The 16,271-nt window shown below is 38.7% G+C and overlaps 1 protein-coding gene across 1 annotated transcript in view; it reads right to left on the bottom strand.

Annotated features, from left to right (window-relative positions):
* CNBD1 (cyclic nucleotide binding domain containing 1) overlaps window positions 1-16,271 on the bottom strand; it is a 291,357-nt gene that overhangs the window by 79,612 nt on the left and 195,474 nt on the right. Inside the window, exon 7 of the mRNA XM_034759583.1 lies at window positions 13,060-13,192. Coding sequence (XP_034615474.1) covers window positions 13,060-13,192 — 133 coding nt within the window. The remainder of the gene's footprint in view (window positions 1-13,059; window positions 13,193-16,271) is intronic.

The following is a 16,271-nucleotide window of genomic DNA, read 5'->3' as shown; positions in this document are numbered from 1 at the left end:
CGGGGACCGGGCCGGAGCTGGGCCCCGGGGGCCGGGCTGGAGCCAAGACGGGCCAGAGCTGCTGGGGCCTGCGGGAAGGGGCCGCGCCTCCCCGGAGCCCTTCTCCCGCCCCCACCCCAGCTTACCTCGTGCTGCCGGCCGGCCCGCCCCTGCTTAGTCTCAGACTTCCCGCGAATCTCTGATTCGTGGGAAGCAGGGGAGGGGGCGGGGCATGCAGGGGAGGGGAGGAGGGGGAAGTGAGCTGGGGGCGGGGCGGACAGCTGCAGCGCGGGGCCCTCTTGGCGCGGGGCCCAATTCAGCCGAATCGGCTGAATCGGCCTAAAGCCGGCCCTGGTAGCAAATACATTTGTAAGATAAAATATTTTTTTCCAAAGACCAACACCCATACGTTAGTAGAACAAAAATGAAAATAAGATTGCATTTTGTTCCTCTTAGCTTAGGTTTTTTTTTTTAGAGAACATCATTAATCAGAATTAACAAAAATAGCAACATATTAGATCATTAGACAATTTTTTAAAAGCTCTTAGGACAGTTAGGCGGCAAAACTTTGATACTGGCCATTTTTCTGTTTTGTGACAACAGACTGAGACCTGTCTTGTCATTTATTTGCCTTCCATGAGAACCACAAATTGATATATTAACAGTAGTTCACAATATACCATGTCTATTCTCCACTGAAATTATTTAAAAATTCTGTTTCAACCCAATGGAAATGAAGATAGCCACAAACTTTTGTGGAGGAGAGGGATCTTTAATCTAGCAGATGACAGCATAACATGATTCAATGGCTGGAAGTTAGAACAAGGTAAATTTAAACTGAAAGGAAGGTGCACGTTCTTAACGGTGGGGGTAATCAATCATTGGAAAAAAATCACCAACAGATGTGCTGAATTCTCCAAGACTTGAAACTTTTACATTAGGATTAGAATTCTTTCTAAAAGGTTTGCTTTAGTTTAACCATAGGTTATTGGGTAGAGCTGCTGAAAATTTTTTTTACTAAAAAATGCAGATTGGGGTTAATTGAAACCAATCTGTGTAATTTTGGGGAAATTGTTTTGGTTAAAAAAAAAAACCCCACCAGAAATGTCAAAACAACCCTGCCCTAATGACTGAGATAAAGATTACACTGGTCTACAATTTTTGAGAAGTCGTCTGCTTCAGAGATAAAATGTGCTATTTATTATGTATTTTGATGTGCTGAATTCAAATATGACAATTAAAACAACTGATTGGCTACTGTTTCTAAGATATTTAAGTTTTTACATTTTATGTCTATGTACATTGTGTAGATAATAGAGTTTTAATCATAAATTGTAAACCTAGGTCTTTTCATGTGTTTATGGTTGCTTTACATGATAATATTTCACTTGTCCTGTTTATGTAACACTTTAAAAATCAGCAAAAGGATTATATAAATAAAATGTATTATGAAACAAAAGGCAAAAAACTATTATATACATAGTTTAGTCCTATTCAGTGTCTACTTGGCGTTTCTTGGCTTGTCTCTTGTATTCATTAAATGGAGCATCTCTTGTCACTGTCCAGCAATAGTCTGCAAGCACTGTTGGGCTTCATTTGCCCTGATAGCGTTTCTCCATTGTTGCAATGTCCTGGTGAAATCGCTCGCCATGCTCGTCGCTCACTGCTCCACGGTTCGGTGGAAAAAAATCTAGATGAGAGTGCAAAAAATGTATCTTTAGTGACATGGTCCAACCAAGGCTTTTGTATGCCTTGAGGAGGTTTTCCAACAACAACCTGTAGTTGTCTGCCTTGTTGTTTCCGAGAAAATTTATTGCCACTAACTGGAAGGCTTTCCAGGCCGTCTTTTCCTTGCCACGCAGTGCATGGTCAAATGCATCCTCTCGAAGAAGTTCACGAATCTGAGGACCAACGAAAACACCTTCCTTTATCTTAGCTTCACTTAACCTTGGAAATTTTCCATGGAGGTACTTGAAAGCTGCTTGTGTTTTGTCAATGGCCTTGACAAAGTTCTTCATCAGACCCAGCTTGATGTGTAAGGGTGGTAACTAAATCTTCCTTGATTCAACAAGTGGTGGATGCTGAACGCTTTTCCTCCCAGGTTCCAATGACTGTCGGAGTGGCCAACCTTTCTTGATGTAGTGGGACTCTCTTGCACGACTATCCCATTCGCAGAGAAAACAGCAGTACTTTGTGTATCCAGTCTGTAGACCAAGCAAGAGAGCAACAACCTTCAAATCGCCACAAAGCTGCCACTGACATTGGTCATAGTTTATGCATCTCAAAAGTTGTTTCATGTTGTCATAGGTTTCCTTCATATGGACTGCATGACCAACTGGAATTGATGGCAAAACATTGCCATTATGCAGTAAAACAGCTTTAAGACTCGTCTTCGATGAATCAATGAACAGTCTCCACTCATCTGGATCGTGAACGATGTTGAGGGCTGCCATCACACCATCGATGTTGTTGCAGGCTACAAGATCACCTTCCATGAAGAAGAATGGGACAAGATCCTTTTGACGGTCACGGAACATGGAAACCCTAACATCACCTGCCAGGAGATTCCACTGCTGTAGTCTGGAGCCCAACAGCTCTGCCTTACTCTTGGGTAGTTCCAAATCCCTGACAAGGTCATTCAGTTCACCTTGTGTTATGAGGTGTGGTTCAGAGGAGGAGGATGGGAGAAAATGTGGGTCCTGTGACATTGATGGTTCAGGACCAGAAGTTTCATCCTCTTCCTCTTCCTCGTCTGACTCAAGTGAGAATGATTCTGGTGCATCAGGAACCGGCAGTCCTTCTCCGTGGGGTACTGGGCGTATAGCTGATGGAATGTTTGGATAATGCACAGTCCACTTTTTCTTCTTTGACACACCTTTCCCAACTGGAGGCACCATGCAGAAGTAACAATTGCTGGTATGATCTGTTGGCTCTCTCCAAATCATTGGCACTGCAAAAGGCATAGATTTCCTTTTCCTGTTCAACCACTGGCGAAGATTTGTTGCACAAGTGTTGCAGCATATGTGTGGGGCCCACCTCTTGTCCTGATCTCCAATTTTGCAGCCAAAATAAAGGTGATAGGCTTTCTTAACCATAGTGGTTATACTGCGCTTTTGTGATGCAAAAGTCACTTCACCACAAACATAGCAGAAGTTATCCACACTGTTCACACAAGTACGAGGCATCTCTGCTCACTTTGGCTAAACAGAAATGTGTCCCTTTGCAAAATCAAACACTGACAAATAAGAGAGCACGACACTGTATGATTTCTAGAGCTGATATAGGGCAATTTGTTCAGCAGAGTGATGTAAGCTTCGTTATGATTGCATCATCCATGACTTCTAGGAATAACATGATGCAATTCATACCATGTATGACGCAATACCAGCTTCAGATTGCATCATTCATTATTTTGCCTAAAAAGCAAGTACTGTCCAAACCCAGTCATAGATTTATTCATAGATCCAGTCAAAGATGTATTTTAGTCATTTCTGGTTTAAATTGAGATCCCTTCCCTTTATAACTCACTTATCCTCCGCCATTCCCAAGTCAAGGGTCGTATTTACTGACCCAATAGCATATCTTGAAAACTAGAGCCAATCAACAATTTTAAGCATCATTTTCGTTCTCAGTGACCCAGAATTAGTAAAGTTTGACTACATTTATTTCAGAAGCATTTTAGCTGTAGAGCAGTGTTATAAGGAGACACTAGCACTTCCTTCTCCAGCTGTGTTTTGTCAGTCTAGCTCTTTATTTCATTCTCTTTTGCTAAAAATACCCAAAATGAAACATTTTGTTTTGAACCAAATGAAAAATTTTACTTGACCCAAAATGAAATTCTGACAATTTTCAATATTGTTTCAACCCAGAACAATTTTTTTGGAACTGCCAATAAATTGAAAAATCAATTGTTTGCCCAGCTCTATTATTGGGCCTGGACATTCTGGGTGAAATTATGTGGCCTGTGCTACATAGCAAATGGGGTTAGATGATCACAATGGTCTCTGTGGGCCCTAAAATCTATTACATGTAGGAAACTACCATATAATGCAAATGTTTTGGTTAATATTTTCTCATGAATGTTTATCAACCTAAAGATAAAACTCAGAGCTTACCCTGAGCTGAAGTCTCTTGCTTACTTGAAGAACAAACTAGCTTGGGCTCAGATCCTGTAAATGGCTTGATAAGAGCAGATTCCAGCTCCTGTGAAGAACCTCCAGGAAGTCAGCAAGATTCCATGCAGGTGAAGGATCTGCCCACATGGAGATCTTTGCAGGATCAGGTCCTTAGTGTGAACTGTCTGCTGCCCTGCATTACCAATAAAACTCATCTCTCACTCAGAGATAGTAGACTGAGAGCGCCAGGTTCCTCCCTGATACAACTCCATGGATTTGACCCAGACTGTTGAGAATTCTCTAACATTTTCTATTGCCTTCAGCCATTTTCTTTTGGACAAAGATTAAAGGGAATGGGGGTAAAAACAAAACCAGGTGAAAAATTCGCAAAAAGCTTTATGAAAAATTGTTTGTACCTTTCATCAAAAACTGTAGGCAAAAGTTCTCCAGCCAGCACTAACTAGGGTCCAAATTCAGCAGCGACATAAATGATGACACAAATTACCTGATGCATTAAGAGGTCAGAACACAGAAATGGCAACATAGTGTGACTTGCACCCATCTGTGGGTGTGCCACAGATTTGGTGTTATGTGGGGACCAAATTCAGTCCTGCAGTAAATGGGTGCAAAGAGCGCTGAAATCTATAGGAGATTTGCTCAGTTCAGGACCACAGAATTAGGCCCTGTTTGGCTCTAAGACACAGCTTACTATATGCTATTATTGATATATGATCTGAGCAGCCAGCAATTTAGTTGACTTAAAACTAATCAGAATAGAATCTCAGTTTTCTTTATGAGAAATCTAAAATAAAATAATAGGTAGGAAAACCTCATCTGGATTTATGAGGATTTACACACTATCCCCACATGCTCCTAAGCATTATATATTATACATCTTGTAAGGCACTTAATAGCCAAATAAAATAAAAAAAGGAAAAATCATTGAGCACAATCTTAATGAAAACATTATATTTTGATGACACTTACATGATAAAAGACGCCAAGGGAAATTATTCTAACTTTTATGAGACACATAGATGGTACAGCTTCCATGTCATGTACTATATATACACCAGTGATTTCTTTTAAAAAAGGGATGGTATGCATTCTGTAGTTATTAATATAACAAGGTGACCTACCAGATTATCAAAGAAAGACAGGCACTTAAAGGAAAATTCTGTTCATAAAATCAGAAAGGCAGAGAAGAATAGGAATTGGTGAAATATTCTTTATACTTTTTAAGAAAGAAAGAGGGGCATCTGGTTACATTACAAATATTCCATGCATTGCTGTGATGAAATAGAAAAAGCATCTGCCATTTCTAGCGGCCATCCACAGAAATGCTCTGATCTTAAAGGAAGTTAAACAGAATCAGAAGAATGTATTTTACTAGGAACAAGAGGAACTGTTGTTCCCTGGTCATACACAGTCTTGCAGAGAAGTGAGGGGTAGTATGGTACATACTCATTGAGCTGGATAATAGAAGCCGTAGGACTAGAGAATCCACTGAACTTCACAAAGAAGAGAGAGAAAAAGAGCAGAAAGACACCAAATTTTCCTTACAGAGGATTCTGCCAAAATACTTTTCCAATAGCAACAGTCATACCCATGTAGCCTGTCTCAGTATGGAGATTATCTGTTTGCATTTTAGATTATGGCTTGGTGTTGTACTATATACCTTTGCCCTAAAATGAAATATTTGCATGATAAAATCCATTATAATAAAAATACTCTTCTTCAAAAAATATACCTTGGAGCCCAGCAGAATTTTTATTATACTAGCATTTATTTTATAATCTATTGGAAGTTCTTTACTAAATGTGGCCAACATTTTCAAACTCCGGTAGTTAAAGTTAGGGACCAAACTTAGACACTTAAATAACTGGCCTAATTTCAAGAGACTGCTACAACTGATTCCAATTTTATTTAGATGCTAAACTATACATTTAAGTTAACAAAGGTGTTTAGTCACATGAAAATCAATGTGAGTTAGGCACCTAAGCTGCTTTGGAATGTTGTAGATCTTCCCAGGCACCCATCTACAACTTTATGCCTAAATATCTTTGTAAATTTGGCCCTACATGCAGATCTATCCCTGTCCCCAGTGGAACAGACAGGGAAGCATTTATCACACATCTCAGTTTTGAAAAGCCCTTATCTGAAGAAAAGATAATCCACTAAACTTTCTATAAAAGTGAGGCTTTGGAGACAGGCTATGCTGCTGTTGATTGGTGCTGATTGGGCACAGTAAAGGCATGCTGAAAGAGGACTCAGTGACAAACATCAACTGGGGCATAACAACCAATGCTACAACAATCCAAGCTAGGCTGCTGCAGTAAGCACGGACAATATTACAGAGAGAAGAGTCTATTAGAGATGGGATAGGTGTCATGCTCGTGAAAGTCAATACTATAGGAAAGTGATGGAATTCATTCTAACCTGGAAATAAAATAACACCTATGGGCCAAACTGAGATATGGGATTATATATAGGAAGGTATAGAAAAAGAAAGAAAGAAAGAAAGAAAGAAAGAAAGAAAGAAAGAAAGAAAGAAAGAAAGAAAGAAAGAAAGAAAGAAAGAAAGAAAGAAAGAAAGAAAGAAAGAAAGAAAGAAAGAAAGAAAGAAAGAAAGAAAGAAAGAAAGAAAGAAAGAAAGAAAACAGGCAATAATGACTAGGAAAACTACATAGAGAATCAAGAGCTTGAATTTGGGGACATTTGGGGTCAAAATAGAATCCTGATGTTCCACAGGGGCATGCAGCTTTATTAAGAGCATTCTCATAACCTCTCAACAATGTTCCGTGTTCATCAAGTTAAGATGTACAGTCATATATGAGGCCATTGTAACTATATAAACTGTATGTGCGTGCCTTGTCTTTAACTGCCTTTGTAATACATATTTAATGATCTGCCTTTTCTGATCTGTACATGTTTCAGATCAGGATTTTCCTAACACTTTAAGACTATTGATTATTGTTCATGGCTGGTTTAGTCATAAATCCAAAGAATATAAGGTCAAAAGGGACCATTAGATCCCGTAGTCTGACCTCCTGTATAACAAAGTCAATAGACTTTCATTCAGTTATTCCTGTATTGAGGCAATAACTTGGATTTAACTAAAGCATATCTTCCAGAAAGCCATCCAGTCTTGTTCTGAACACTTCAAGTGATGGAGAATCTACCACTTCTCTTGATACTTTCTTGCAATGGTTAATCACTCTCACTGTTAAAAATGAGTGCCTTATTTCTAATTATAATGTGTCTGGCTTTAATGTTTAGCCATTGGTTCTTGTTATGCCTTTCTCCGCTACATTAAAGAGCTCTTTTGAACCCAGTATTTTCTGCTCATGAAGGTACTAATTCACCTGAAGTCAGACACTTCTGACGGCATAAACTCTTTGACCTAGAAAAGAGAAAGTAAAAAAAACAAAAGATGATCCTGTCAATAAAAACAGTGACAATAATAATCTCCCAGGCTGCTAGCGCTGAGTCTGAAATGATCAAAAACATGTTTTTTCAAATGTTGTCAATAGGTGCCGTAACTGACTGGAAGGCATAATGAATCACATTATAGATGACCCTCTAGGGATAAACTCAATGCATAAAACTGAAACAATGGCAAAATTGTCCATAGAGGAAAGGAAGAGTGAAAAACAAAGGAGAATGAAAACCAGGCAAATGCAGAACAACAACAACAAAATCATGGATCAACTTATTCTTTTTACTCAAAGAGAATCATTTAATATTTTCAGAGATGTAAGAAAGTCAATCACATCCTTTATACTGAGACATAGGGCAACTATCACTGGCACTGAAAATATGATTTCTTGCCAGCAAGAGTAAGAGCCTTGGGAAAATCAAGTCATAACCAATATTGAACAGAGATGATAGCCAAATTTTATCTAAAGATCAGTCATTGTTTAAGGTCCTACAGAAATTCACAGTTTCAATATTGATTATATCCTGTGTTTTTATTAAATGTTTATGTTTTTTTGGCTTCTAAAATATATTTTACATTATATATATATATACACACACACACACTCACATACACATGTTGGTCACTGAGTACCTAACAGGTTTAAGACCCACTGATGATAATTTGTTTTTTCTTTAAGCAGATATTTTTGGATAAACTTTGACTTTAATTGTACCCCATGGGGAAGTAAGGTTCCACGTTTCCTTTACAGGATTGAGGATTGTATTAATCCAGGGTGGTAGATATTTAAACAGTAGCTAATGCATATTAAAGATATCCAACATATCCATACCCAAATTCTTGTCTGAGGCGGCCCAATCTGCCAAAGAAATGCGTGTGCAGGAAAACCTGTACAAGAGGTTGTACAAAGTATCCCCTGAGTAATGAATATAGTTCTGCTCTACATTTATTAGAAGTCTATTTTCATTAAGCAGTCTATTATTGTCAGTCTTCTGAGTGGTTACTTACATTTCATCTCAGCTGGGGAATCATCTCACACTGGAGATCATCTCCAACTCTGACCCATTGAATTTAAAATGCTCAGAAGTTTAGAACCATTGACCTGACTTTTTTCAATCTTTGTATAGTAGATCTTAATGAGCACAAAAAAAAAAAGATTTTCTATATGTAGGACTGTATAAGGAATTCCTCTTTGTATTGTATTATTCATTAGTTTAATTAGCAGATAATTCATAATGATATAAAGAGCGACCATGTCTTTTTGCATCAGAACAAGAAGACAAAAATTAACGGACTTTCAACATTACATATGTATTCCTGCTTTTTGTGTATTATTATTATTTATTTATTATAAGCCAGATTTTCAAAAGAGATCAGATCCAACAGCTCGCACTTAAGCATCTAAATAAATGGCCACATTTTCAGAAGTGTTCCCCATTCTCAAACAAATTAAGGCTTACAGTGAGAGCTGCTGGGAGCTGAGCACTTCTGAAAAAATCTATCCCTGTCTGTTTATGGCAACACTCAGGTTATGTCTACACTACCGCAGCAAGTTGACCTAGGCTACACAACTCCAACTACGTGAATAACATAGCTGGAGTTGACATACCTTAGATTGAGTTACCACGGGGTCTATACCGCGGGGGGTCAATGGGAGAAAATATCCCATTGACTTTATTCTTCTCGTTGGGGGTAGAGTACAGGGGTTGACTGAAGAGCGACCTGCAGTCCATTTGGTGGGTCTTTTCTAGACCCACTAAATCGACCGCCGGTGGATCGATCTTGGACCGTCAATCCCTGCAGTAGTGTAAACTGCCCTCTGAATGTGGTAGGTGTTTTTCCGCACATCCAGAAGGAACAGTCTTCACTGTGAGGAGCTCACACACCAAGGACAAACAGGCATGTAGACAGAATTTAGGGGGGTTAGAAATAAGGTATATTTGCATAAGCCAATTGGATTCACTCTAGGCAGCACGACAGAAGTGAGTCTTTAAGAGCCAGGTTAAGAGTCTGCAACTGAACTCAGGGAGGCTGTATCATGCACAGAGGGTAGGATGGAAGCAAGCACAGGGGCAACTAGTGGATAGAAGATTACCAGGATGGGAACATTAGTGGAGTGGAAGGGATGGGGTCAATATAAAGCTGAAATAAGGAGTGCTTAAAATCTTTATTTTAAAAGTGCATTAATGATGGGACATAAAGGAGGGTAGACATACCAAAGGAACTTGTGCGTTTCATTATGTTTGGCTGGATGCCTCCAGAAACCAGCCACCATTGCCATTTGATGTGACAGATTTCTCTTTTAAAAGACAATGGATGAAATCCTGGCCCTTTTGAAGTAAATGGTAATTTTGCCTTTTACTTGAATGGGGGCAGGAATTCACCCCATATCTTTAATATTCACCTTTTTCAACACCATTTAACTACTTGGCACTAGCTATATATCCATTATGCAGTATATATGCTAATATGTGCCAATTAAGAAGCAGTCATTACAAATCTGCTATCATTAGGCTTGATTAATCTGGGAGGTTTCCAATAAAGCAGCTGTTCCAGTTAAGTCGAGTGCACTGCAATAATATTTTACATTTATATAGCACCTTTCATACCAAAGCACTGTAACTATTAGACAGATAGATCAATACTACATTGCAGCAGGATTCTGTGTACGTGGGCAGCAGACAGCTGTGAAACTGTGCACTGCACCACAGTGGAAAGAGGAACATTTTATACAGTGATACTGAGGTGAACTCCTCATCTTAAAAAATGTGATAGCAGATAGAGGTTCAAATGAAATCTTGGCGCCACTGAAATTGATGGCAAAGCACCCATTTACTTCAATGAAGCCACGTTTTTACCCTCAAAATTTTAAGTTCTTGTCTGAAAGATGTACAGATCAAACAGCGTAGAATGCACTTTATTTATCTTGAGGGTGAAAAGCAAAGACAAACCAGCCTAGATTTGAGCCTGAGTTTCAAGGCAGACTAAATATTTTAAATCTGTTGCTTAGACTTCTCCAGAGTGCCCAAGGCAATTCTGGCTGTAATCTGTGTTGCTTTTCTCACCTTCTCTCTTGTCAAAAATCCACCCTCCCCAGTGTTTTTTAGTGCGTATCCTCTGGGAGTCTCCCATCAGGCTTAGCGGAAGACAGTAAGCATGGACCTAGCTGTCACGAAACCTAGATTCTAGTCTTAGGTCTGATGCAGATTTGGTGTGTGTCCTTACACAAATCATTTAATTTCTCTGTGCCTCTGTAAAATGGGATCATAATGCCAGCCACCATTGTAAAGTGACTTAATTCTACAAAATATGTTTTATATAGTAAAATGAAGCAAATATCTGTACTTATTTTATCTAAAGAAATTGTTAACCAAGAAGTCACTGCAGGTGTGAGGCTAAATTACAAGGCAGATGCACAAAGACAGCAGGAAGAGGATGGAAATTAGGTTAGTAAGGAAACAGAACAAGATGAAGGCAAAACTCTGTAGCCCAAACAAAAACACATTTAAATTGTGCTGGTCAATGCTCCAGTTTTTGTTAAATCATGACAACTAGTTTATATTTAACTAATAATTAGTATGTTGGACCACACATTCTGGTACAATGGAGCACACCCCAAAAAAGCATACCTATAACCCTTTTACTTGAAGAAAACTCTCCATTCGTACATGACAATTGAGCAGTGGCCCATTTTCACAAGATATCACCCACGTTGCATGCACAAGTGTTGGGTTTTGTGTGCACAAGGCGTGCAAAACCAATTTTAGAGGCATGCCCATTGTGCTTACAACAGGAAATATACCCCATTGTGACTTAATATGAATCATCTAAAATCAAAGATCAAGCACTGTGATTATGAGTCCCTTGCAATATTTCATCATTTTACAGTGTACATTTTAACAGAAAGCAAAGATACTGATTTAGTGTGGAAATCCCCAAGCACAGCTAGGTAGGCCTATGGAGGGTGTATATGCTGCATAGGCACTATGCTTACATCTTACATTGATGTCAAATGGCAACCTTGCGGGAACGCTTGAAACAAAATTAAAGGGTTCTGAAGGGAATTACAGCTAGCGGTGCTTGGCTGGAGGACGTTTGCTGTGATACACACCTTTGAAGATGGTAGGAAAGGGATAAAAAAGATTTATTAAAGAAGTGAAGATTTTGACCTGAGAATGGAAAAAGAAAAACTTGATTTTTATAAATGAAGCCAAACTATTATTTTACTTGTAGCATAGTCACAACGTTGTTTCCATTTTCCTTTAAAATAACCCATTAATTCATTCCCTCATTATGGTAGACATGGCTGGACAACCTTCTTCTGCTCCTAGAGTTTCATGTTTTGTAATAATGCATCTTCACCGGTAGAATATCAAGCTTCTGACAGTAACATGACTATGAAGATCAAGGTTGTCACCTGACCTGAAAGTAATAATATTGTGCTCTAGTAAATCAAATGTCCAAATAAATGAACATTTCCTTCATGCCACTTTCTGGAGTGATCAAAGCGCAACCTGCTGGCAAACACAAGCCATGGAACTTGATGATACAGCGTTCAGCTACCTCCATCTTCAATGTAGATGTGCAGCCCTTGGATGCCATATGCCACGGTATACAGTATTAACACAGGTGGAGGCCACAGGGTCGAGTTGGAGTGTGATATGTTGGGACTGATAGCCTCAACAAGCCATATATCTGCACAAAAGATGGTTGCAAACTGATCCTTTCCCTACAGACTAAGCACAATGCTCCTGGCAAATTGCCAATGGCATCCTTTGCAGCGAGCCCCTACTGTGCTGTATAAACAACAAAACAGATTTTAAATAATAGCAACAAAGGCACATCTTTACTTCAAACAAGTCCTGTGTGACCAATGACACCGATTAGTAATATCTATAATACCAATCTGAACTATCATTGTTTATTCATGCAATTGCATGTTCTAAGAATTTATACAAGTCTTTCAAAAACATTATCTCAATGGGATCAGTCAAAAAAAGTAATTATACAAGTCAAATGGAAAAAAAAGAAAAAGATTTCTAATGAAATTATATTGCATATAATATATGGATTTTACTCCTTTTTATAATCATCCTGGATCATCTAATACAACTGAATCCGAACACACATTCTGTAATAGATTCTGATCCATCATACTGGGCACCACTCAATGCAATGAGTGGGATAATAAGCAACTTTTAACAACGAATTAATCAAAAGCTTCTGATAGTCATTAATTTTTCATTTTAATGCAGATTATAGATATAATTCACTCCAGTATTAACTGGCTGGTTAAAAGATTTTATCATTCAGTTTTAATATGAATAAAGGATGATCTTACTAAATTATGCCTATATGAAGCTTTAAATAGCTTCCATTTGAGAAATGACTGAAAAATAGTTTAAGGAAACAAACACTTATTGGAATCTTCCTTAATTTTGTGTAATTTATTACTTTGCTATATTTGCCCAAAAAATAACTTTGTATTGTGAATTTACAAGTGAATAAAAATAGACTGAAACTAACCATAGCCTGCAGGAAATTGCCTCCATTTCAAATGAGACATTAACTGAAATACATAAAGCAAAGGCCAGTCGCGATAATATGGACAGCCATGAATTAATTCTTCCTTGGCAATTCGTTCACGCTTAGCTATTTCCTGAAAGACAGATACACGTTCAACAGTAATGATAAAATATGTAAAAGAAGAAAAAACCTAAAATGAAAAAGGCAGCAAAGAAAAAAAACACCATTTGCATATTAAAAATCCATAAAGTAAAGCAAATTTGAGAAGTATGAGGTTTATTTTAGGTAGGTTTTTTGACAATAGAGCCAAAATACTAAACTTTAGTAATTATAACTTGAGAAATAGTGATTAGAATTTCTTTTTCCTAATTGTGAACTTCTTTAGAAAATGATGAAACACACTTATATTTTTTTTTTAATGGGGGGATAACCTTACTCTAAGATCCTGTCTCTGCTGCATAAATCAAACTTAAAAGTCAATCTTGTCAGTTTCAACACAGAGACACTGATCTTTGAAGTATAAAGCTGCTGCTTAGAAAATCAAAAACAGCTGATTTCTGAAGCAAGAAAACGATTCCTTAAAAATGTGTTTCCACTTTGAGTTTAACTAGACTTGGGTCCTATTCACAATATGCTCATGTACTCTTTCTACAATATTTAACCACACTTCATTAACACGGCTTAACACCCAGATCTTGTAAGCATGATTTTTTGTTATTTACAACACCCTAGAGTTACACCCATCACTTCCTGGACTCCATCTAGCATTCCAAAGATTATACAGTCTAAGAGGAGGACGGGCACAAAACACACATTATTATATTACAGGAAAAATTGCATAATGTATGAAATTTATCTTTTCAAATCTCTCCATTACTCACTCTACATTTTAGCAGGTAACTTTTTCTTGTTTCTCAGAAAAGGAACTGCATAAAAATTACAGATAACCTGGATGAAAAATAAAGGCAGCCAACATACTCAGTGGAAAAGCTTGATCCTCCCCTTCAATTTAAAAATGCATCCCCTGTATCTTGGAAGTTCAGCCACTACTTGGGTGCAATATGCTGTTTTCCTTGTTTAGATATAGAAAATAATAGCTATTTAGACAGTTTCAGAGCCGTTCCTCCAAATGATCACAGTTTGCTCCAAATACACTTACTGGCTACTGAAGGTATCTATTCAGTCCCAAAGTCAGAATATCATAATTTATGTATTATTAATAGTAATAATCACCGAGGAGTCTATTCCATCTTTTTTCTAGTCTTCATCTATTTTTAGGGATATGTCAAGGCTGCTTCCCCACTCTGAACTTTAGGGTACAAATGTGGGGGCCTGCATGAAAACTTTTAAGCTTAACTACCAGCTTAGATCTGGTCCGCTGCCACCATCCCAAAGCTAATTCCCTTCCCTGGGTAGCCTTGAGAGACCTTCACCAATTCCCTGGTGAATACAGATCCAAACCCCTTGGATCTTAAAACAAGGAGAAATTAACCATCTCCCTCCTTTCTCCCACCAACTCCTGGAGGATCAAGATCCAAACCCCTTGGATCTTAAAACAAGGAGAAATTAACCATCCCCCCATCCTTCCTCCCACCAACTCCTGATGGATCAAGATCCAACCCCCTTGGAGCTAAAAACAAGGAAAAATCAATCAGCTTCTTAAAAAGAAGGCTTTTAATTAAAGAAAAAGGTAAAAATCCTCTCTGTAAAATCAGGATAGAAAAATAACTTTACAGGGTAATCAAACTTAAAGAGCTCAGAGGACCCCCCTCTAGCCTTAGGTTCAAAGTACAGCAAACAGAGATAAACACTCTAGCAAAAGGTACATTTACAAGTTGAGAAAACAAAGATAAACTAACATGCCTTGCCTGGCTATTTACTTACAAGTTTGAAATATGAGAGACTTGTTCAGAAAGATGTGGAGAACCTGGATTGATGTCTGGTCCCTCTCAGTCCCAAGAGTGAACAACTTCCCAAACAAAGAGCACAAACAAAAGCCTCCCCCCCCCCTCCAAGATTTGAAAGTATCTTGTCCCCTTATTGGTCCTTTAGGTCAGATCCCAGCCAGGTTACCTGAGCTTCTTAACCCTTTACAGGGAAAAGGATTTTGGAGTCTCTGGCCAGGAGGAATTTTATAGTACTGTACACAGGAGAGCTGTTACCCTTCCCTTTATAGTTATGACAGGATAAGATTCAGAGTAGCAGCCATGTTAGTCTGTACTCCTGTTTTTTTTTTTTTTTTTTTTTTTAGGGAGAAGAGTAATCCTCAGCCTGAAGAGTCTCAACAAATGGAGCAGAAAATTTAAGATAAGACTCCTGAAGCTTACCAGTAGCCAGATCCTGGGGTTGATTTCCTGACTTCTTCTGACTTTAGAGAAGCTCAACTGAACCTCTTGATCAGGCCTTAGCACAGAACATCATCCAGGATCTCTCACATACAGAAACATTCTAAAGTTGGGCTTAATCACACCAGAAAGGGTATTTACAGAGGTTGTAGTGGTCCTGTTTCCAGCTGTTAGACAAAGAGGTATTCACATCTATTACTTGCTGGGTGACATCTTGATTTGAGCAACCTCAAGACTAAAAGTGGAACAAGACAACAGGCCAGACCTTTGGGCCTGTTCCAACTTCTTTTACTACTCCAGGGAGAAAAATATGGCATAATACTGGTTTATATGGTCATATGAAAATTCCACTAGCTTGAAGGAATCCCTAGGTGGTGTATAACTTGTGTAGCCATGTCGAGGCCTGGCCCATCACAACCTCGATACAGATGATGTGTTGGGGCATGTCCTGGGGAACATAAGAACGGCCATTCTGGGTCAGACCAAAGGTCCACCTAATCCAGTATCCTGTCTTCCGCCAGTGTCCAGTGCCAGGTGGAAGGGACATGGCTATCGTGCTGCTGTGTTTCAGTGATCCCTGGCTACCACTATGGCCTTGCCATATTGTTATAGCCAGTCACAATTTACAGCAGCCCTGTGACTGCTCTAAGTTATGCTGTGGGCCAGACTAATCACCAGCTGGCCCCAGAATCTGAGGACATCAGTGAGAGAGAAAGAAAAGGGAGTGCAAAAATGGTATAAAGTTGCCTTTGTCTCTACCTTAGCTTGTTCACTAAGCATAGCTTGCATGGACCTGAGAATTAGAGCCACCATATTTGGAGTTCAATGTTTTTATTCCCACATCTTTCAAGTAAACTCCCAGAAAAG

Source organism: Trachemys scripta, chromosome 2 (assembly GCF_013100865.1).
Source record: "Trachemys scripta elegans isolate TJP31775 chromosome 2, CAS_Tse_1.0, whole genome shotgun sequence".
Classification (NCBI taxonomy): Eukaryota; Metazoa; Chordata; order Testudines; family Emydidae; genus Trachemys; species Trachemys scripta.
Note: the sequence above shows the minus strand (reverse complement) of the source record. Positions and strands in the feature narration are given on the sequence as shown.